We start from the raw sequence: 25,036 nt of genomic DNA, 5'->3' as shown, positions 1-25,036 counted from the left end.
CCCGTCAGGAAGTCCAGGACCCAGTTGCACAGGGCGGTGTTCAGACCCAGGGCCTCAAGCTTAATGATGAGCTTGGAGGGTACGATGGTGTTGAATGCTGAGCTAAAGTCAATGAACAGCATTCTTACATAGGTATTCCTCTTGTCCAGATGGGATAGGTAGTTCAGTTACCTTTGCTTTCTTGGGTACAGGAACAATGGTGGACATATTGAAGCAAGTGGGGACAGCAGACTGGGATAGGGAGAGATTTAATATTTCCGTAAACACTCCAGCCAGCTGGTCTTTGCATGCTCTGAGGATGTGGCAAGGGATGCCGTCTGGGCCGGCAGCCTTGCGAGGGTTAACACGCTTTAATGTCTTACTCACATCGGCCACGGAGAAGAGCCCACAGTCCTTGGTAGCGGGCTGCGTCGGTGGCACTGTGTTATCCTCAAAACAGGCAAAGAAGGTGTTTAGCTTGTCAGGAAGCAAGATGTCGGTGTCCGAAGTGGCTGGTTTTCACTTTGTAGTCCCTGCCACATACATCTTGTGTCTGTGAGATCTCTGGGTCCAATTCATATCCTACTAAAATTTCAGCTCTCCCAAAACCCTCCTGTTCAACCTTTATCAGATCATTAACAGTGGCTGTCATCTCACGCCACAGTACAGCTCACACGTGTGCACAGCCATGAATTTGCATAAGGTAGACAGTAACAATTGGGATAACTTGATCTACTAAGTGTTCTATAGTTAAAGCAGAGGCCAAATGCCGATTTGACTACTGTTTATGCAATGCCCCAGATAGTCCAGAGTTGCAGATTGGTCTAGTTCTTCAATTGGTTACTGTGTCATTTAGTTCAACATTCCAAAAGGCACTGTGCATTGAGATTTTCTCATTGAATCAGTGTTCTTCACACACACATGCATAAACACTCCACACGCTTGGATGTGTCAAAGACATATGTGTGCTGGTGACCTCACCTGACCCATACCGAATTTGCACTGAATAAAATTTAGGATTAAATCACTTAAAATATTCCTCTTTTGAAAGAGCTTCAAAATCTCTTTAGGACCAATCAACATGTCATTGACACAAAGAAAGAAAGCAGATGACAAACACCAGCAGTAGAAAAATACATACATTCACTGCATTGTAAGGTAACAAGTAGCACATTTGATCCTCATTAAAAAGTGTCAAAGATAAGGTTCTCTTTCAGCACCTTATCAAATTTAAGCTATGTTATAATATTTTCCCTGTCATTAATACAACTATTTTAGAAGCCAGTCATCAGGCTGCTGATTATCCCGCACACCTTTCACCATCGTCTCGCACACCTTTCACCATCGTCTCACACACCTTTCACCATCGTCTCGCACACCTTTCACCATCGTCTCGCACACCTTTCACCATCGTCTCGCACACCTTTCACCATCGTCTCGCACACCTTTCACCATCGTCTCGCACACCTGTCACCATCGTCTCGCACACCTGTCCCCATCGTCTCACGCACCTGCGCCTCATAACACTCACCTGGACTCCATCTCCTCCTTGATCATCTTCCCTATACCTGTCACTCCCCTTGGTTCTTTCCTCAGGTGTTATTGACTCTGTTATCATGTCGGTGAGTTGTTTGTGTTTCGTGTTCATTGTTTATTGTTTATTTTATTTATTAAAACACTCACTCCTTGAACTTGTTTCCCGACTCTCAGCGCACTCGTTACAAAAACACCAAAGCCTTGAATTGATAGTACACTATAACAGTTCACTCATTCATATAGCCTTTAGCGCTCCATAACCCACAGGGATTTTCTCTTAATTTACTTACAATGAAGATCTAGAAGAAGGCTATTGATTTCTAAGGTCTTCTCTAATCATTTAAGGTGCCCTGACAGTTCATTGCTCGAACATCCAATTAGCATTGTCTTAGAGCAAAGCTGTCCCAAGTTATCGTCAAAAAAGTCTGGATGTGTGGCTCCCTGAGCTGGAAATTGAGGTTTGGGACACCAAACCTCAGAAGAGAAACTCTGTACTGGTCTTCTACCAACACATCTCAGCTGATTGTTGACTAGGAGAGTGCTGGGGGAATAACAAGTAGGCTCTCTCTGCGTCATTCTCGTTGAGAGCTTTGCTTTACTACTGTGCTAACTAATGAGCCGGACTCTAACTTCACAGCATCATCTCAGGCAGGATGGCAGACAGTCAAAATCCCCATTCCCCAGGCCAGCTGCTGAGCATGTACTAAAACAGCTGGTTCACAATCAGTAGATCAGCTGTCTGTTCCGGGAGAATGAGCAAGTGGTTTCACCATTGACACTTCTGTGAGTTCAGACTTGACACACACCTGTGGTGTGTTTACGGACATATTCAATCGCTCCCTATCCCAGTCTGTTGTCCTCACATGCTTCAAGACAGCTACCATTGTTCCTGTACCCAAGAAGGCAAAGATAACTGAACTAAATGACTACTGCCCCGTAGCACTCACTTCTGTCATCATGAAGTGCTTAGAGAGAATAGTCAAGGGTCATATCATCTCCACTTTACCGGCCACACTAGACTCACTTCAGTTTGCACACCGACCCAACAAGTCCACAGACAACGCAATCGCCATCACACTGCACTATCCCATCTGGACAAAAGGAATACCTATGTAAGAATGCTGTTCATTGACTATAGCTCAGCCTTTAACACCATAGTACCCTCCAATGTCATCATCAAGCTAGAGGCCCTGGATCTCAACCCCGCCCTGTGCAATTGGGTCCTGGACTTTCTGACGGTAGGAAACAGCATCACCACTTCGCTGACCTTTAACACTGGGGCCTCACAAGGGTGTGTGCTCAGCCCCTTCCTGTACTTGCTGTTCACCCACGACTGTGTGACCATGCACGCCTCCAACTCAATCATCAAGTTTGCAGACAACACAACAGTAGTGGGCTTGATTACCAACAACGACGAGGTGAGGGCCCTCGGAATGTGGTGTCAGGAAAACAACCTCTCACGCAACGTCAACAAAACAAAGATGATCGTGGACTTCAGGAAACAACGTCAACAAAACAAAGATGATCGTGGACTTCAGGAAACAGCAGAGGGAGCACCCCTCTATCCACATCGAAGGGACAGCAGTGGAGAGGGTGGAAAGTTTTAAGTTCCTCGGTGTACACATCACAGACAAACTGAAATGGTCCACCCACACAGACAGTGTGGTGAAGAAGGCGTAACAGCGCCACTTCAACCTCAGGAGGCTGAAGAAATTTGGCTTGTCACCCAAAACCCTGACAAACTTTTACAGATGCACAATAGAGAGCATCCTGTTGGGCTGCATCACAGCCTGGTATGGCAACTGCTCCGCACTCAACCGCAAGGCTCTCCAGAGGGTGGTGCGGTCTGCACAACGCATCACCAGTGACAAACTACCTGCCCTCCATGACACCTACAGCACCCGATGTCACAGGAAGGTCAAAAAGATCATCAAGGACTTCAACCACCCGAGCCACTGCCTGTTCACACTGCTACCATCCAGAAGGCGAGGTCAGTACAGGCGCATCAAAGCTGGGACCAAGAGACTGAAAAACAGCTTCTATCTCAAGGCCATCAGACTGCTAAACAGCAATCACAAACTCAGAGAGGCTGCTGCCTACATTGGGACCCAATCACTGGCCACTTTAATAAATGGATCACTAGTCACTTTATACAATTCACACTAAATAATGTCACTTAATAATGTTTACATATCTTGCATTACTCATATCACATATACTGTATACTGTATTTTATACCATCTATTGCACTTTGCCTATGCCGCTCGGCCATCGCTCATCCATATACTTACAATTGAAGTCAGAAGTTTACATACACCTTAGCCAAATACATTTCAACAGTTTTTCACAATTCCTGACATTTAATCTTAGTAAAAAGTCTATGGTCTTAGGTCAGTTAGGATCACACCTTTATATTAAGAATGTGAAATGTCAGTGGAGAGAATGATTTATTTCAGCTTTTATTTCTTTCATCACATTCCCAGTGGGTCAGAACTTTACATACACTCAATTAGTATTTGGAAACATTGCCTTTAAATTGTTTAACTCGGGTCAAATGTTTTGCGTAGCCTTCCACAAGCTTCCCACAATAAGTTGGGTGAATTTTGGCCCATTCCTCCTGACAGAGCTGGTGTAACTCAGTCAGGTTTGTAGGCCTCCTTGCTCGCACACGCTTTTCAGTTCTGCCCACAAATTTTCTATAGGATTGAGGTCAGGGCTTTGTGATGGACACTCCAATACCTTGACTTTGTTGTCCTTAAGCCATTTTGCCACAACTTTGGAAGTATGCTTGGGGTCATTGTCCATTTGGAAGACCCATTTGTTACCAAGCTTTAATGTCTTGAGATGATGCTTCAATATATCCACATAATTTCCATTCCTCATGAAGCCATCAATTTTGTGAAGTGCACCAGTCCCTCCTGCAGCAAATCACCCCAACAACATGATGCTGCCACCCCCGTGCTTCACGGTTGGGATGGTGTTCTTCGGCTTGCAAGCCTCCCCCTTTTTCCTTCAAACATAACCATGGTCATTAAGGCTAAACAGTTCTATTTTTGTTTCATCAGACCAGTGGACATTTCTCCAAAAGGTACTTTGTCCCCATGTGCAGTTAGTCTGGCTTTTTATGGAGGTTTTGGAGCAGTGGCTTCTTCCTTGCTGTGCGGCCTTTCAGGTTACGTCAATATAGGACTCGTTTTACTGTGGATATATATACTTTTGTACCTGTTTCCTCCAGCATTTTCACAACGACCTTCGCTGTTGTTCTGGGATTGATTTGCACTTTTTGCACCAAAGTACATTCAGCTCTAGGAGACCGAACGCGTCTTTTTCCTGAGCGGTATGACGGCTGCGTGGTCCCATGGTGTTTATACCTGTGTACTATTGATTGTACAGATGAACGTGGGACCTTCAGGCGTTTGGAAATTGCTCGTAAGGATGAGCCAGACTTGTGGAGGTCCACCATTTTTTTCTGAGGTCTTGGATGATTTCTTTTGATTTTCCCATGCTGTCAAGCAAAGAGGCACTGAGTTTGAAGGTAGGCCTTGAAATACATCCACAGGTACACCTCCAATTGACTCAAATTATGTAAATTAGCCTATCAGAAGCTTCTAAAGCCATGACATCATTTTAAACTTAGTGTATGTAAACTTCTGACCCACTGGAATTGTGATACAGTGAAATAATCTGTCTGTCAACAATAGTTGGAAAAATTACTTGTGTCATTCACAAAGTAGATGTCCTAACCGACTTGCCAAAACTATAGTTTGTTAACTTCTTACGGATCAGTGGGACGCTAGCATCTCACCTAGAAAACATCCGGTGAAATTGCAGAGCGCGAAATGCAAATTTCAGAAATCGTAATAAAAATTCATAAAAATACAAGTGTCATAATCATTTAAAAGCTCAACTTCTTGTTAATCGAGCCGCGTTGTCAGATTTCAAAAAGGCTTTACAGCGAAAGCACACCATGCAATTATCTGAGGACAGCGCCCCACACACAAAAGCATTACACACATTTTCCAACCAAGCAGAGATGTCACGAAAGTCAGAAATAGTGATAAAATAAATCACTTACCTTTGAAGATCTTCATCTGGTTGCAATCACAAGGGTCCCAGATACATAATAAATGGTCCTTTTGATTGATAAAGTCCTTCTTTATATCCCCAAAAAGTCTGTTTCATTGGCGCGTTAGACTCAGTAATCCACCTGTTTCCCTCGTTCAAAATGCATACAAATGAATCCCGTAAGTTACCAATAAACCTCTTCCAAACATATCAAACAACGTTCCTAATCAATCCTCAGGTACCCTAATATGTAAATAAATTATAAAATTTAAGACGGAGAATACAGAAGACCATTACCGGAGATAAATAACGAAGTACGCGACCTCACCGGAACGCAACAAACACTACAGCCAAAATGGGAACCACTTACTAAAACTACAAATTCTAGTTCAATTTTCCGAAAACAAGCCTGAAACTCTTTCTAAAGACTGTTGACATCTAGTGGAAGCCCTAGGAACTGCATTCTGGGAGGTCTTCCTTTTATATTCCAGTTGACAGCCATAGTAATCAAGGGTGCGCTGATTGTGTTTTTTTTCTGGATGGATTGTCCTCATGTTTTCACCTGCCATATCAGTTTTGTTATACTCACAGACATTATTGTAACAGCTTTGGAGTGTTTTCTATCCAATACTACCAACAGATGCATATCCTAGCTTCTGGGCCTAAGTAACAAGCTCTGGGCACCTCATTCATCCAAACTTTTGAATATTGCCCCCTAACCTGAAGAAGTTAACAAGAAATTTGTAGCACAAGCATATCGCTACACTCATGTAAACATCTGCTAACCATGTGTATGTGACAAATACAATTTGATTTGACCTAGCCACCTTTGCCCAAAATTACATAATGGATCAATCACCATTCAGTCAGAATCCACCCTACACATTTTACCCTAAAGGACAGAAGAAAAAAACATTGTGTCGTTGTGTCGTCTGTGAGTCACAGGGACAGACTCACGGAGGCATGCAACAAAGGGCTTAGCGCTGCAGTGCTCTGGTCCACCAGGCATATAAGTTGGGCAGTGAATCCACTCATTCTATTGATTACAGCCTTCGTTAGGACAGCTACCAGAAACAACTCGAACAGATGAAAAAAGAAAAGCACACTGACCAAACAAAACAACTGAGGACACAAAAGGTGGTCTGCATGTCAACACAACTCATGGAAGCTAGTGATCCTCTGTGTTATGCTGTGTGTGCAAATGAATGAGTGCATCATTCAACAGTCTGCCTTGACATTACAAACAATGAAGGAACTGGAAGTCTGTGGTAAACTGGCCTGAGCTTGAGAGTCTATAGCCAGTCTCTCATGGTGACATTCAACATCTTGGGAAACAAAGGCAGTGACCTGCTTTTTTAAAATTTGGGTCAGCAAGCATTCAACAGGAACTTTAAATGAGAAGCAGTGAGTGTATGCTTTTAATGATTATGTAAGCAAAGGCCTGAAGTGTCTGCCTCCAAAGAGGCATCTTAAGCAATAATTGATGTTCCCCGTAGCATTAGCATGAAAACAGTGGCTTCTTTGCCTCACAGATTGTTTAGTGAGCACTCACTTGTCCATTGTTAGTGAGTTCTATATTTTCCGGTCCCAGAGTCAACAGCATAGAAGGCCAAAGTCCAACTGATCATCCATGTGGTCATAGGCTCTCAAGTCACAACCTACACATGCCAACATAGGTATAAACTGTGTGCTGATGTTTGTGGAATTTGGAGGATGATGGAGGCAACAGGGGAAAGACTCTCAGAGCCACAAAGTCCCTTGCTCTTGTCAGCATACTTGGGGTCCAACATGTACACTGCGGCGTGTATGGGCTTCAGGCAGAAGTCTTCACGCTTTTTTATGTATTTCAGAACTGCAGTTTCCTCTGCTTGGAACAACAGTGAAGTGGGCAGGGGGGTACAGATTTCTTCTCTTACATCTGCAAGCAGAGTCTGAACATCAGACAGGATGGCATTGTCTCTCAATCCGTGCAATGGCTACTGCTATCGGTTTCAGGAGTTTCAGGCTGATGGGGCTGTCCATATCGGCAGATTGTGATATGGACATTTCTTGGAGACTCCTTCCCCTCCAGGAGACTGTCCAAAATGATGCCACCACCACCCCAAAGGGTGCTGCTGGGCAGCTTCATTGTAGTGATCTTATTATTCTCACTTTGCTTGGTTAGGTAGATGGCTGCTATAACTTGATGACCCTTCACATACCTAACCATTTCTTTGGCTCTCTTGTAGAATGTATCCATTGTTTTCAATGCCATGATGTCCTTGAGGAGCAGCACAGCCAATGGGTGTAATGTGAGGTAGAGCTCCTCCACTTTAGACCAAGCAGCCTTCATGTTCACAGCATTGTCTGTCACCAGTGCAAATGCCTTCTGTGGTCCAAGGTCATTGATTACTGCCTTCAGCTCACACAGAACCCATGGGCCATAGTGCATAAATGTATTTTGTCACCCCACACCAAACGCGATCATGACACGCAGGTTAAAATATCAAAACAATCTCTGAACCAATTACATTAATTTGGGGACAGGTCGAAAAGCATTAAACATTTATGGGAATTTAGCTAGCTAGCTTGCAAATGCTAGCTAATTTGTCATATTTAGCTAGTTTGCTGTTGCTAGCTAATTTGTCCTGAGTTATAAACATTTAGTTGTTATTTTACCTGAAATGCACAAGGTCCCCTACTCCGACAATTAATCCGCACATAAAACTATCAAGACCGAATCGTTTCTCGTCATCTCTCCTTCTTCTAGGCCTTTTCTTCTATTGACTTTATATTGCGATTTGGCAACTTTCATAAATTAGGTGCATTACCGCCACTGACCTTGTTTGTCTTTCAGTCACCCACGTGGGTATAACCAATGAGGAGATGGCACGTGGGTACCTGCTTTTATAAACCAATGAGGAGATGGGAGAGGCAGGACTTGCAGCGCGATCTGCGTCAGAAATAGAACTGACTTCTATTTTAGCCCTTGTCATCGCAGACGCTTGTTGGCGCGCGCGAGCAGTGTGGGTACAATAATTTAATAATATAGAGTTCTACATTTATTTTGCAACACTCGCGTACGCGTTTGCAAGTCTGTCATCTGCAATGTAGAGACCGGTGTGTCTGTTGTCCCTTGTGTCTGTGCTCTTGTAGAATACTGGTGCAGGGGTGGAGATGTAGTTAATTATTTCTTGCCCACGGACATTCGACCACCCATCAGAGATGATTGCAATACAGTCTGCTTTCTATGATTTGCTTGACCTTCATTTGAACTCTGTTGAACTCTGCATCCAGCAAATGAGTAGATAAAACATGTCTGGCTGGAGGGGTGCATGCTGGGCGAAGAACATTCAGAAATCTCTTCCAATACACATTGCCTGTGAGCATCAGAGGTGAACCAGTTGCATACACAGCTCGAGCAAGACATTCATCAGCATTTATCAGACTATGTTCCTCCATTGAGTCAAAAAATCTTCTGATTCCAGGAGGACCATGAGCTTTGGCTATCGATAAGGTGTCTGACTCATCATTTTCACCTCGAATAGAAGCAGAAGGACTTTTGTCAGAGGTTGCTTCTTGTGAGCGCTGAGGGAACTTCATGCACTTGGCCAGATGATTCTGCATCTTTGTTGCATTCTTCAAATATGGTTTGGCACAGTATTTTCAAATACACCCCGCTTTTTCCTTCTACATTAGCTGCAGTGAATTGTCTCCACACGTCAGATTGTGCCCGTGGCATTTTCCTGTAAAGATTAGAAAAAAATCTGTAAAAAAAGCCTAATACAATTCCATGTACAGATAAATAGTTTAGCAGTTAGGTTAAACAACTCCTTTGTTAGATAAATGTCTTATAATGAAACATGTATGGAAACATGTGAATTAACACTCCTCAGTTAGCAGGCTCAATCAAGCTAAAACCCACATGGTAGCAAAAACTAACTAGCAGAAATTGTTTAAAATGATTTAAACACACTTTGCTGATGGCTACTATTTACTAGGTAACAAAAAATAATGTATGTCATAAAATATATTCACCACCCAGTGTTGTAATCAAAACTTACCAGAAAGCATGTAGTCCTTGGGTCAGACAGTTTAGTAGGGTAGTCTCAATAGCATCTCATTAGTGTGCAAGATCTGGAGAATCAGCTGTACATGTGATGGAAGAGTGCACTGCACATGTGATGGATGAATGCACTGTGCATGCAGAGGGTTACAATTCCATTGAATTGGGGATACTTTAACCAAAACATGTCACAAGACCTAGAATTGCCTTATGTGTTTCCCACAAAAAAGGTTCAATGTTATAAGCTAACTTTTTTTGATGAATTTAAGCAAAATTCCCGGACTTAACTTCTCATGGAAAATATCAGGGAAAATTAGGGAAATTTACTGGAAAGTTTCCGACCTTTTGCAACCCTAGACCTGACATTCTACTAGCTTCTACTTTTAAAAATCCACCTTTCCAGAAATAAGTCTCTCACTGTTGCCGCTTGCTATAGACCACCCTCTGCCCCCAGCTGTGCCCTGGACACCATACACGGTATGTGAATTGATTGCCCCCCATCTATCTTCAGAGCTCGTGCTGCTAGGTGACCTAAACTGGGACAAGCTTAACACGCCGGCCATCCTACAATCTAAGCTTGATGCCCTCCATCTCATACAAATGATCAATGAACCCACCAGGTACAACCCCAAATCCGTATACACGGGCACCCTCATAGATATCATCCTAACCAACTTGCCCTACAAATACACCTCTGCTGTTTTCAACTAAGATCTCAGCAATCACTGCCTCATTGCCTGCGTCCGTAATGGGTCTGCGGTCAAACGACCACCCCTCATCACTGTCAAACGTTCCCTAAAACACTTCAGCGCTTCAACATTTTTCTAATCGACCTGGCCCGGTATCCTGGAAGGATATTGACCTCATCCCGTCAGTAGAGGATGCCTGGGTATTCTTTAAAAGTGCTTTCCTCACCATCTTAAATAAGCATGCCCTGTTCAAAAAATGTAGAACCAGGAACAGATATAGCCCTTGGTTCTCACCAGCCCTGACTGCCCTTGACCAGCACAATAACATCCTGTGGCGTTCTGCATTAGCATCGAATAGCCCCAGTCATATGCAACTTTTCAGGGAAGTTAGGAACCAATATACACAGGCAGTTAAGAAAGCTAAGGCAAGCTTTTTCAAGCAAAGGTTTGCATCCTGTAGCACGAACTAAACAAAGTTCTGAGACACTGCAAAGTCCATGGAGAATAAGAGCACCTCCTCCCAGCTGCCCACGGCACTGAGGCTAAGAAACAATGTCACCACCAATAAATCCACTATAATTGAGAATTTCAATAAGCATTTTTCTACGGCTGTCCATGCTTTCCACCTGGCTACCCCTATCCCGATCAACAGCCCTCCACTCCCCACAGCAACTTGCCCAAGCCTCCCCATGTCTCCTTCACCCAAATTCAGATAGTTGATGTTCTGAAAGAGCTGCAAAATCTGGACCCCTATAAATCAGCCGGGCTAGACAATCTGGACCCTCTCTTTCTAAAATGATCTGCCGAAATTGTTGCAACCCCTATCACTAGCCTGTTCAACCTCTCTTTCGTATCATCTGAGATTCCCAAAGATTGGAAAGCTGCCGCAGTCATTCCCCTCTTCAAAGGGGGAGACACTCTAAACCCAAACTGCTACAGACCTATATCTATCCTACCCTGCCTTTCTAAGGTCTTCGTAAGCCAAGTTAACAAACAGATTACAGACCATTTTGAATCCCACCGTACCTTCTACGCTTTGCAATCTGGTTTCAGAGCTGGTCATGGGTGCACCTCAGCCACGCTCAATGAACTAAACGATATCATAACCGCCATTGATAAGAAACATTACTGTGCAGCCGTATTCATTGACCTGGCCAAGGCTTTTGACTCTGTCAATCACCAAATTCTTATCGGCAGACTCAACAGCCTTGGTTTTTCAAATGATTGCCTCGCCTGGTTCACCAACTACTTCTCTGATAGAGTTCAGTGTGTCAAATTGGACGGTCTGTTGTCCGTACTAGAGGTTGACCGATTATGATTTTTCAACACCGATGCCGATTATTGGAGGACCAAAAAAATGCCGATACCGATTTTTTTACCTTTATTTTTTGTTTGTAATAATGACAATGACAATAATGAACACTTATTTTAACTTAATATAATACATCAATAAAAATCTATTTAGCCTCAAATAAATAATGAAACATGTTCAATTTGGTTTAAATAATGCAAAAACAAAGTGTTTGGAGAAGTAAAAGTGCAATATGTGCCATGTAAAAAAGTTAACGTTTGAGTTCCTTGCTCAGAACATGAGAACATATGAAAGTTGGTGGTTCCTTTTAACATGAGACTTCAATATTCCAAGGTAAGAGGTTTTAGGTTGTAGTTAATATTGTATTTATAGGACTATTTCTCTCTATACCATTTGTATTTCATATACCTTTGACTATTGGATGTTCTTATAGGCACTACAGTATTGCCAGTGTAACAGTATAGCTTCCGTCCCTCTCCTCGCCCCTACCTGGGCTCGAACCAGGAACACATCGACAACAGTCACACTCGAAGCAGCGTTACCCATCGCTCCACAAAAGCCGCGGCCCTTGCAGAGCAAGGGGAATAACTACTCCAAGTCTCAGAGCGAGCGACGTTTGAAACGCTATTAGCACACACCCAGCTAACTAGCTAGCCATTTCACATCGGTTACACCAGCCATTAGGCTGATAGGCTTGAAGTCATAAACAGCGCTGTGCTTGCGAAGAGCTGCTGGCAAAACGCACGAAAGTGCTGTTTGAATGAATGCTTACGAGCCTGCTGCTGCCTACCATCGCTCAATCTAATCATAGACTTAATTATAACATAATAACACGTTGGACTAGTTAACTGTAAGGTTGCAAGATTGGATCCCCCGAGCTAACAAGATGAAAATCTGTCATTCTGCCCCTGAACAAGACAGTTAACCCACCGTTCCTACGCCGTCATTGAAAATAAGAATGTGTACTTAACTGACTTGCCTAGTTAAATAAAGGTATAAAAAATATATATATATATATATATTTTTTATCGGGAAAATTGGCGCACAAAAAAAACGATTTCCGATTGTTATGAAAACTTGAAATCGGCCCTAATTAATCGGCCATTCCGATTAATTGGTCGACCTCCAGTCCGGAAGTCTGGCAGTCTCTATGGGGGTGCCACAGGGTTAAATTCTCGGGCTGACTCTCTTCTCTTCTCTTCTCTTCTTGCTGCTGGTGATTCTGATTCACCTCTACGCAGACGACACCATTCTGTATACCTCTGGCCCTTCTTTGGACACTGTGTTACTAACCTCCAGACGAGCTTCAATGCCATACAACTCTCCTTCCATGGTCTCCAACTGCTCTTAAATGCAAGTAAAACTAAATGCATGCTCTTCAACCGATCGCTGCCCGCACCTGCCCGCCCGTCCAGCATCACTACCCTGGACGGTTCTGACTCAAAATATGTGGACAACTACAAATACCTAGGTGTCTGGTTAGACTGTAAACTCTCCTTCCAGAATCACATTAAGCATCTCCAATCCAAAATTAAATCTAGAATTGGCTTCCTATATCGCAACAAAGTATCCTTCACTCATGCTGCAAAACATACCCTCGTAAAACTGACCATCCTACCAATCCTGGACTTCGGCGATGTCATTTACAAAATAGCCTCCCAACACTCTACTCAACAAATTGGATGCAGTCTATCACAGTGCCATCCGTTTTGTCATCAAGGCCCCATATACTACCCACCACTGCGACCTGTACACTCTCGTTGACTGGCCCTCACTTCATACTCGTCACCAAACCCACTGGTTCCAGGTCATCTACAAGTCTTTTCTTGGCAAAGCCCCGCCTTATCTCAGCTCACTGGTCACCATAGCAGCACCCACCCATAGCACGTGCTCCAGCAGGTATATCTCACTGGTCACCCCCAAAGCCAATTCTTCCTTTGGTTGCCTTTCCTTCTAGTTCTCTGCTGCCAATGACTGGAATGAACTGCAAAAATCACTGTAGCTGGAGACTCATATCTCCCTCACTAGCTTTAAGCACCAGCTGTCAGAGCAGCTCACAGATCACTGCACCTGTACATAGCCCATCTGTAAATAGCCCATCCAACTACCTCATCCCCATACTGTATTTATTTATCTTGCTCCTTTGCACCCCAGTATCTCTACTTGCACATTCACACACACACACATACATACACACACATATATATATATACACGTATATATACACGCACATCTATCATTCCAGTGTTTAATTGCTATATTGTAATTACTTTGCCACCATGGCCTATTTATTGCCTTACCTCCCTTATCCTACCTCATTTGCACATACTGTGTATAGAATGTTTTACTGTATTATTGACTGTATGTTTGTTTATTCCATGTGTAACTCTGTGTTGTTGTATGTGTCGAACTGCTTTGCTTAATCTTGGCAAGGTCGCAGTTGCAAATGAGAACTTGTTCTCAACTAGCCTACCTGATAAAATAAAGGCGTAATATATAAAAATATATATATATATTTTTAAATCTAATCAGATGACTGTGTGAGCCATTCTGACGCAACTCAATGACATACTGGTGGATTTCACACTCCATAGGGTCCACTAAACATACACTAAACATCCTAAAGCAGACAAGTAAACACACCTGAGATAAGCCCAAAAACTAAATTCAAGTTGCCATAAAAGGAAAGAGGTTATTCAAATGGCGTTACTGTTGGAGTCAAATGTAAGTTTAATACATTGATCTGCCAACGTGAAAAAAAAATACATTTGAATGTTTGACGTTGACAAAATTGGGACACTCATTGCAACGCCGCATCCGTCACTTCAACAGTAAAGAGGCGATGTATAGGCTAGCAATAAATAACAACAACGTTTCACTTTTTATTGAATAATAGTAGAGGCCTTTATTATTATTTTTTGTATGTACAATTTAACAAGAGGTGTTCTAGTTAGGGGAATAGCATACGGATCAGACCGTTCTGTGTCGCTGCAACTTTGCCTACAAAAAGGCTACATAACAAGCCAGAAGAATGCAGTGGAAAGGCTTTGTTAGTAAACTATCGTAATCCATTAGCCATACCACGGAGCTATTGTTGCCTTGCTGACAGCAGTTCGATTATTCCTGCTAAAACCTTCGCATGCCCATTCCTCGTGTGGAATAGGTTCGGCTGAATCGGAAATTAATCACAGTAAAAGTGGCCATTAAAGCAAAGAAGTCCAGTGCAAAAACGCAAAGAAACATTTCGGTAGCCTGTTAGCCACGTTCATAACCCTGTAATTACATGTCGGTTGCTACGTCCACTTTGACTAGTGCGCGGAGACTTGACAAGTTTTGTAAATGTTCATTAATAATATAGGTCGTTGACTGAATAGTTTGAGATGTCATACCTTGAGCCGACTTCAATATGCTCGAGCCTTCCTTTCCTTCTCTTCTTACAGAAATTATTCTTCCTTTCAAATTGATTCCCGACTCAAGTTATGATAATTCCTTTTAGATTTTTTTTTGTCAACGGCACAAATCCCCTTTGCAACACCGAGCATCACGCATAGATCGACGCCATATCCAACGAGAGAATGCCTTTAGATCCACTTTGCCTCGACTTTTCAACAAATTCCATGTTTTTTTAGCAAGAAAATAAACTCAAGACGTGACCCTTTGCTTGGATTTGTTTTCCTGAAAAAAAACATCCTTGCACGGTGCTTGGTTGGTTGGGTGGGTGGTGTGGCCTATCCGGAGGCTGTTTGCTGACTGGTTCAAATCTGTAATGAGTCGGGAATTGTCAGCTTGCGAGCGCCGTCTAGCTGTATGGGCGAGCAATATAGGTAGGTCATATAATAGGCCTCCTGTACTCATTAAATATTTAAAGTGTAGTTTATGAGTATTTAAAAGCCACAGTCTGGAAAATTGTAAACAATCAAAGAGTGGGTTACCAACATGTTAACAATGGAGCAAATGCATGCAATGACAGCTACACATGCACTTTCACTAGATGTCTCTGTTATACTTCTTATGGCTGGGGGCAGTATTGAGTAGCTTGGATGAATATGGTGCCCAGAGTAAACTACCTGCTACTCAGACCCAGTTGCTAATATATGCATATTATCAGTATATTTGGATAGACAACAATCCGAAGTTTCTAAAACTGTTTGAATTATGTATGTGAGTATAACAGCACTCATATGGCAGGCAAAAACCTGAGAAAAAAATCCAACCAGGAAGTGGGAAATCTGAGGTTTGTAGTTTTTCAAGTAATTCCCTATCGAATATACAGTGTCTATGGAGTCATATTGCACTTCCTAAGGCTTCCACTAGATGTCAACAGTCTTTAGAACCTTGTTTGAGGCTTCTACTGTGAAGGAGGGGGGAATGAGAGCTGATTGAGTCAGGGGTCTGGCAGAGTGCCATGAGCTGATCACGCTCGCTCAGGTGAGAGTTAGCTGCGTTCCATTGCATTTCTACAGACAAAGGAATTCTCCGGTTGAAACATTATTGAAGATTTATGATAAAAACATCCTAAAGATTGATTCTATACTTTGTTTGACATGTTTCTACGAACTGTAATATGACTTTTCGTCTGAACTTTCGCATGGACTTTCCCGCGCCTCGTGAGTTTGAAAGTGTGTACTAAACGCGCAAACAAAAAGGAGGTATTTGGACATAAATTATGGACTTTATCGAACAAATCAAAGATTTATTGTGGAACTGGGATTCCTGGGAGTGCATTCTGATGAAGATCATCAAAGGTAAGTGAATATTTATAATGCTATTTCTGACTTCTGTTGACTCCACAACATGGCGGATATCTGTATGGCTTGTTTTTGTCTCTGAGCGCTGTACTCAGATTATTGCATGGTGTGCTTTTTCGGTACGGCTTTTTTGAAATCTGACACAGCGGTTGCATTAAGGAGAAGTTTATCTAAAGTTCCATGCATAGCAATTGTATTTTCATAAACATTTATGAAAGAGTATTTCTGTAAATTACCGGATGTTTTGGAAGCAAAACATTACTGAACGTAACGCGCCAATGTAAACTGAGATTTTTGTATATAAATATAAACTTTATCGAACAAAACATACAGTATATCACAAAAGTGAGTACACCCCTCACATTTTTGTAAATATTAGAGTATATCTTTTCATGTGACAACACTGAAGAAATGACACTTTGCTACAATGTAAAGTAGTGAGTGTACAGCTTGTATAACAGTGTAAATTTCCCTTCGAAATTACTCAACACACAGCCATTAATGTCTAAACCGCTGGCAACAAAAGTGAGTACACCCCTAAGTGAAAATGTCCAAATTGGGCCCAAAGTGTCAATATTTTGTGTGGCCACCATAGTTTTCCAGCACTGCCTTGTAGGCCTATTTGTAGACAGGGAATTACATTCCATGAGAGCAACAATGAGCTACCATGAAGACCACACAGTGTGCATACATACACCTGCATCTTCTCTAGGGATTTCAGATTCTTTACCGACTGACACCTGTGCAGTTGCGGTGTGAAGATTGTAGATCCGAACCTTTTAAACAATCAAACAAGCCTAAATAATTCAATAATAAGCTATATACCTAATACATTATTTACTTGTGTGTTTTGTCTTATGTGTATTCTTACAAAATAAGTGGCTAGGCCACAATGATAGTTGATTGCACTTAATGGTCTTCCGTGTGGAATTTACAGTCATCACTGAAGTACCACTGTCCTCCAACTGAGGGCGACCGGTTACATAAAGTTGATCCTGACCATCGATTCTGACTTCTCCAGAGAAAGAGTATTCGGCTTCTGTAACTATTTTCAAAATTATACTTTTTTTATGAAAGAAAATGTGAATTCTTCCCGATTGCTTAAGTTAATTTCTTATCAAAAAAGCCAAGGTGATTATTCAAATATGACATTTTTACAATGATTATCTTGTGGTTGGCACAGGCCATCAGTTCCTAAATCCATTCTCTTCTGCACTCTTCTATTCAAGCTGACATCCTATAACATTTCCTGAATGACAATATGAATGTGCATTTACAGCAATACAATCTGGTCAAATGTGTTGTTATGGATGTCACATGTCTGAGTTTGTCTGCACAAACTGTATTGTAGCACATGCCCTGAGAATAGTGTTTTCTAACTTGAGTGCATCATATCTAGACCTTTAGATAAGTATGTTTACAGTAACCAGGCTGTATGTTTACTCTTTAAGAGTCTCATAATGACGAACATACGTTTCAGCAATACCCACAACCTCCTGGTTCCTAGCGACCTATGACACATGACACAGCTTGCTATTATTTTTGTTGTGTTGACCTTATGTCTTCCCATGTAATCTGATTATACATTACAAATGTGATATGGTCATTCTGCACTAGCTAAATATTCATGTAGAACTCATCAACTGTGAACCATTTCCATAGTGGGCTGCAGTCAGTGTTACTTTTCTCAAGGTGTCAAGCAAGCAGGCTTCATTTTAAGCTGAAACATTTCATCGGATTTTTTTCGATACCATTTGATTTCAATTAAACCAAATTATATAAAACCAGTCTTCAATATGATTGCATGTATAGTATGTTTTTTGGACTATGGTGTGTTTTTTAGTCTGGGCCCTGTTATAGTGACTCCTCACTTTGGATGATGATGATGGGAAGGCTTGATAAAGGCCCAGTGTCTATCTGATTCTATCATACAGGAAGTGCTGCTGGAAAGTGTTTGTGTTACTAAGAAAGGGTCTGTTGTCCAGAAGCTGAGAGAACCTGACGTTAAGTAGAGCAATGTTTGCTCTTTTTAGGGGACTCACTGGGTTCCTTGTTCGAACAAAGGCGGTTCTGCTGGACCACAGATCAAATATCTACAGCAAGCCACCAAAGGACAAGATTGGGCCTGGTGTAGGAACCAAAGCTTTCCATTTTTCTGTCTAACCTTTATATATATATATATATATATATAGATTAAGGCCTAATATAGAGTATATATATGTATATAAGGTAATCTTATTACCAAAAAAACTTTGTTTTGGAATTGTCTCTTTTGGCATTGATTTCATTATGTCAATGTTAAGAATTTATTTAGATCTTTTGCATTATTTTCTTGTTGTTGTCTGCAAATATTTTAAAGTGCATGGTACACTATATTATCATCCAATGTCAGAATTGTAGGGTCAGGCAGGTTTAGGCAAAGCTCATAGGAATTTAATTAAAAGAAAGCTAACTTTTACAAGTTGTTGCCCACTGAACTCCTAACATCACACAAGAAACTACAACATAACAACGAAGTTTCAGTATGAGGCAGCCATATCTGTAACATATCACTTTACATTCTCTAATGTGGTGAATTCAAGTGAGGTGGGTTTTCCAGCCGAGAGAGAAATATGTTTTATTTATTTGTTATTTATAAGTTAGTAGAGCCAAGCTTTCCCCTCGGAATGATGACTGAGATGTGAGACAGAGCCCAATGTTGGTCCAGCTGTCCGCTCTGCTCTCCTCAGGGACATCCACAGGGTTTTTAATGGAACATTTATGGGTGTTGCTATGAAGTCTACAGTGCCAGGGGAGGATGCTATGGAGGCAGGGGGATGGAGACTGTGCTAGGGAGACAACGATATATTATCATCAGAGCCAAGGTTCATGAATCTCTGGGGGGGAAGGTCAATTGGTCCGCCAAGCTGTAAACCTACAGCTTGAGGGGAAGTTGGTTTCTATGAGAGGAAGAGATAGAGAGTGAGAGAGAGGGAGCGAGGGAGAGAGGGAGAGAAAGAGAGCGAGAGATGGCTTTACACAAAGCATAAAAACCTGAACAAGGTTATTACAGTGTTATTACACTGTAACGTAGCCTAGCAGTTAGCGCATTGGGCCAGTAACCAAAAGGTTTCTAGTTCAAATCCCCAAGCTGACAAGGTGAAAAATCTGTAGATGTGCCCTTGAGGAAGGCACTTAACCCTAATTGCTTTAGGGCCACCAATGATAATGGCAGACCCTGGCCATGACCCCACTCGCAGAGGTGTCTCAGTGAGAATTGGGATATGCAAAAAACATATTTCCAATTTACACATATTATATTATTAATACACGCTTGTACATGTGTGAAATAGGACAAATATAAGCACCCATCAAATTACACTGAACAAAAATATAAACGCAACATGTAAAGTGTTGGTCCCATGTTTCATGAGCTGAAATAAAAGATCCCTGAAATGTTCCATATGCACAAAACATTTGTCTACATCCCTGTTCATGAGCATTTCTCCTTTGCCAAGATAATCCATCCACCTGACAGGTGTGGCATATCAAGAAGCTGATTAAACAGCATGATCATTACACAAATGTACCTTGTCCTGGGGACAATAAAAGGCCACTCTAAAATGTGCAGTTTTGTCTCACACCACAATGCCACAGATGTCTGAAGTTTTGAGGGAGCATGCAATTGGCATGATGACTGCAGGAATGTTCACCAGAGCTGTTGGAAGCGAATGTAATGTTAATTTCTCTAGCATAAGCTGCCTCCAACGTCGTTTTAGAGAATTTTGTAGTATGTCCAACCCGCCTCACAACCGCAGACCATGTGTATAGAGTCGTGTGGGCAAGCGGTTTGCTGATGTCAACATTGTGAGCAAAGTGCCCCATTGTGGCGGGAGGGGTTATGGTATGGGCAGGCATAAACTACGGACAATGAACACAATGACATTTTAACGATTGGCAATTTGAATACACAATAATACGCGACGAGATCATCATATTTCCGGTCATGTGAAATTCATAGATTAAGGCCTAATGAATTTATTTTAATTGACTAATTCACTCATATGAACTGTGAACTCATATGAACTCATATGAACTGTAAAGTCTTCGAAATTGTTACATGTTGCATTTATATTTTTGTTCAATATATTATTATTATTACAAGACTAAGGCGTTACATTCAGGTGGTGCCTGTTAACCGTTTGATTCAGTATTTGCACAGCAATGTTTTACATGCTAAATATGTATGTGGTCTCCTTGTTTCCCTCACAGCAATCTCTCTTCACAATGTCAGTGTTTGCGTTCACTCTCCTAGTCCCGGCTGGATGGATCATGCAGCGTATCCCAGTTTACCGCCAGAGACCCCTCCAGAACACTGACTCGGCTCCACCAAAATGTATAAAAGGACTTCACTGAAAAATCACTGAACCACCATCTTAATAATGTATAAGATGAATTAATGTATAAACACATAAACTAAACCGCAGTGGATGGTATAATGTTTAATATGTCATTTTGTAATTTATTTCGTTTCTAAAGAGATTGAATCATGAAATTTAGTATTTTTGTCTTGATGGCATTGCATTATTGCTTGTCTTTATTGCAGACACTTAACATTGTTTCAGCAGACTGACACCCGGCCCACTCCGTTTTCACCTCCAAAATTCCAATCTGCATGTGCCTTCAGTTGAATGAGTGATTTTTGAGATCTTCTAGTGGACATACAGAACCAGGAACCAGTGAGTCCACTCAGAACCAGGCTCCAGACACAGGATGTTGTTACTTTATCAGATGGAGATGGGAAGGGGAATAGTCTAGTCCTGGTTCTTGACAAACACTAAGATCTGTTGAGAAGTATAGTTAAGGTTGTAGTGTCTATTCTCTTGCCTCATAACTGAAGTTCTTGTTTATCTTTTAGCTGGGGTGAACTGGGAATAATTCTAATTGTTTCCTGTAAAGAAAAGAAAACCATTCCTGATATACTGTACCAGTCAAAAGTTTGGACACACATTCAAGGGTTTTTCTTTATTTTTACTATTTTCTACATCATAGAATAATACTGAAGACATCACATCTATGAAATTGTCACGTTCGTTATAAGGATCGGACCAAGGCGCAGCGTTGTATGTGTACATTATTTATTAAAAGAATGAAACACTTAACAAACTAACAAAACAAACCGCTATACAAACAAGTGCTGACAGGCAACTATACATAGACAAGATCCCACAAACACCAAAGGGAAATGGCTACCTAAATATGATCCCCAATCAGAGACAACGATAAACAGCTGTCTCTGATTGGGAACCATATCAGGCCAACATAGATATACAAAAACCCCTAGACCTACAAAACCCTAGACATACAAAAACCCTAGCCCTAGACAATACAAAAACCCTAGACAATACAAAAATGAACGTACCCACCTAGTCACACCCTGACCTAATCAAAATATAAATAAACAGATATCTCAGGTCAGGGCGTGACAGGAATAACACATATGGAATCATGTAGTAACCAAAAAATAAAGTGTTAATCAAATCAAAACACATGTTATATTTGAGATTCTTCAAAGTAGCCACCCTTTGCCTTGATGACAGCTTTGCACACTCTTGGTATTCTCTCAACTACCTTCATGAGGTGCTCACCTGGAATGCATTTAATTTGTGGAATTTCTTTCCTTCTTAATGAGTTTGAGCCAGTCAGTTGTGTTGTGACAAGGTAGGGGTGGTATACAGGAGCTAGCCCTATTTGGTAACATACCAAGTCCATGTTATGGCAAGAACAGCTCAAATAAGCAACGAGAAACAACAGTTCGTCATTACTTTAAGACATGAAGGTCAGTCAATGATTTCAGAACATTTCTAGAACTTTCAATGTATCTTCAAGTGCAGTTGCAAAAACCATCAAGCACTATGATGAAACTGGCTCTCATGAGGACCGCCACTGAAAGGAAGACCCAGAGTTACCTCTGCTGCAGAGGATAAGTTCATTACAGTTACCAGCGTCAGAAATTGCAGCCCGAATAAATGCTTCACAGAGTTCAAGTAAGACAACAACAGATCTCAACATCAACTGTTCAGAGGAGACTACGCGAATCAGGCCTTCATGGTCAAATTACTGCAAAGAAACCCCTACTAAAGGACAACAATAATAATAAGAGACTTGCTTGGACCAAGAAACACGAGCAATGGACATTAGACCGGTGGAAATCTGTCCTTTGGTCTGGAGTCCAAATTGGAGATTTTTGATTCCAACCGCAGTGTCTTTGTGAGACGCAGTGTGGGTGAATGGATGATCTCTCCATGTGTATTTGCCACTGTAAAGCATGGAGGAGGTGTTATGGTGTGGGGGTGTCAGTGTCAGTGATTTATTTAGAATTTAAGGTACTCTTGAACAGCATGTCTACCACAGCATTCTGCAGCGATACGCCATCCCATCTGGTTTGCACTTAGTGGGACTATCATTTGTTTTCAACAGGACAATGACCTCCAGGCTGTGTAAGGGCTATTTGACAAAGGAGAGTGCTGCATCAGATGACCTGGCCTCCACAATCACCTGACCTCAACCCAATTGAGGTGGTTTGGGATGAATTGGACCGCAGAGTGAAGGAAAAGCAGCCAACAAGTGCATTCCAGGTGACTACCTCATGAAGCTGGTTGAGAGAATGTCAAAGCTGTCATCAAGGCAAAGGGTGGCTACTTTGAAGAATATAAAATATATTTTGATTTGTTTAACACTTTTTTGGTTACTACATGATTCCATGTGTCATTTCATAGTTTGATCAAATCAAATAAAACTTGAATCTCTTCGCTATTATTCTACAATGTAGAAAATAGTAAAAATAAAGAAAACCCCTTGAATGAGTCAGTGTCCAAACGTTTGACTCATACTGTAAATAGTCAGTTGCCATAACTCCCCAGTGACAATGGAAAGACTGTTGGAAAAGCAAAAAACTACAGTGGGGCAAAAAAGTATTTAGTCAGCCACCAGTTGTGCAAGTTCTCCCTCTTAAAAAGATGAGAGAGGCCTGTAATTTTCATCATAGGTACACTTCAACTGACAGACAAAATGAAAAAAAAAATCCAGAAAATCACATTGTAGGATTATTAATAAATGTATTTGCAAATTATGGTGGAAAATAAGTATTTGGTCAATAACAAAAGTTTATCTCAATACTTTGTTATACACCCTTTGTTGGCAATGACAGAGGTCAAACGTTTTCTGTAAGTCTTCACAAGGTTTTCACACACTGTTGCTGGTATTTTGGCCCATTCCTCCATGCAGATCTCCTCTAGAGCAGTGATGTTTTGGGGCTGTTGCTGGGCAACACGGACTTTCAACTCCCTCCAAAGATTTTCTATGGGGTTGAGATCTGGAGACTGGCTAGGCAGCTCCAGGACCTGACCATATGACATTCTCCCAATCTTCTTCTGGATCATCCAAATGCTCTCTAGCGAACTTCAGACGGGCCTGGATATGTACTGGCTTAAAACCTGTTATGGCTGCGATCCCCGTACAGGGATCAACATCAGGGGAAATTTCAGAGTGACAACTAAAAATACAACTTCGTAACATTAAACATTCTTGAAAATGCAAGTGTCTTACACCCTTCAAAAGATTAGAATCTTGGTAATCAAACTACGTTTTCCAATTTAAAATAGCTATTACAGAGAACAAATCCCATGCTTTTGTTTGAGAAGAACAATCAACAACAGAAACATTTTCCGCCATGACAGTTTTTACACATTCACATCTGAAGGTAAAATTATGACTTACATTCTGATATCTTGCTCTTATTTCTCTTCCTGAGTGTCCCAGTGATCAAATGAAGTGCCGTTTTCTTTGATAAAATCAATTTTTATAGCCTAAATCTAAACATTTTGTAAACTGTTGGTGCCGTGAATTCCATCTCTATAATTTTTTTACGGAGCATTCGACGTGATTTCCCCCGTAAACAATCGTTTATCTAGTCATGGTTGGTTTCAGTGCATTCCTCTGGATGTTTACAACACAGCCAAACATCATTGTTTTTTTTGCGGGGAGTATTGACCGAAGTGAGCTGATTTGAAGACAAGGAGCAATGACAACCTTAAGCACCAATAATTTTATCGAAGCTTCATTGATTGACTATATTTCTGCCCAATGACCACTGATCTTCTTGAAATCTAGCTGGGTAGATAGCCAATGAGCTGAGGTAAACGCCAGTATGTAATGGTTTTGGGTTGGACCACAATTCCTTGTTTGTAATCGCACGCGCAGGGAACTCCATTCTCGCCTTGACGATCAGAGGAGTTGCTGTAAGGCTTTTTACTCGCAGCTGTATTTCGGAAAGTTGTAGTTTCAACGATTTCATTGAAGATATCATGGTGAATAAATCATGTAAAGCGAAGTCAAAGTCTAAAGTGAAAGTGAAAAAGTGAAAGTGAGTCAGATTTTTTGTTTGAGGATTCTTTGAGTGTTATGATTCAAACGAACTGAGGAGCTGTTTCTGCAAGGACAGGATGTACTTCTGGACGGGTAAGTGCTAATGCCATTTTATGAAATATAAAAATAAAAATATATATATAGATATATTTTGCAATGAAATGTGTGGTTTGTTTGTGTGTGTTGGTTTGTTTGGGTGTGTGTGTGTGTGTGTGTGTGTGTGTGTGTGTGTGTGTGTGTGTGTGTGTGTGTGTGT

At 41.4% G+C, this 25,036-nt stretch overlaps 2 protein-coding genes across 2 annotated transcripts in view; one reads left to right on the top strand and one right to left on the bottom strand.

Moving 5' to 3' along the window:
* LOC139383899 (BTB/POZ domain-containing protein 7-like) overlaps window positions 1-15,343 on the bottom strand; it is a 47,668-nt gene extending 32,325 nt beyond the window's left edge. Inside the window, exon 1 of the mRNA XM_071128503.1 lies at window positions 15,016-15,343. The gene's annotated coding sequence lies outside the window, so the exon portion shown is untranslated. The remainder of the gene's footprint in view (window positions 1-15,015) is intronic.
* LOC139383589 (protein unc-79 homolog) overlaps window positions 2,634-25,036 on the top strand; it is a 76,276-nt gene continuing 53,873 nt past the window's right edge. The window contains exon 1 of the mRNA XM_071128159.1: window positions 2,634-2,850. Coding sequence (XP_070984260.1) covers window positions 2,634-2,850 — 217 coding nt within the window. The remainder of the gene's footprint in view (window positions 2,851-25,036) is intronic.

This window comes from Oncorhynchus clarkii, chromosome 25 (genome assembly GCF_045791955.1).
Source record: "Oncorhynchus clarkii lewisi isolate Uvic-CL-2024 chromosome 25, UVic_Ocla_1.0, whole genome shotgun sequence".
NCBI lineage: Eukaryota > Metazoa > Chordata > Actinopteri > Salmoniformes > Salmonidae > Oncorhynchus > Oncorhynchus clarkii.
Note: the sequence above shows the minus strand (reverse complement) of the source record. Positions and strands in the feature narration are given on the sequence as shown.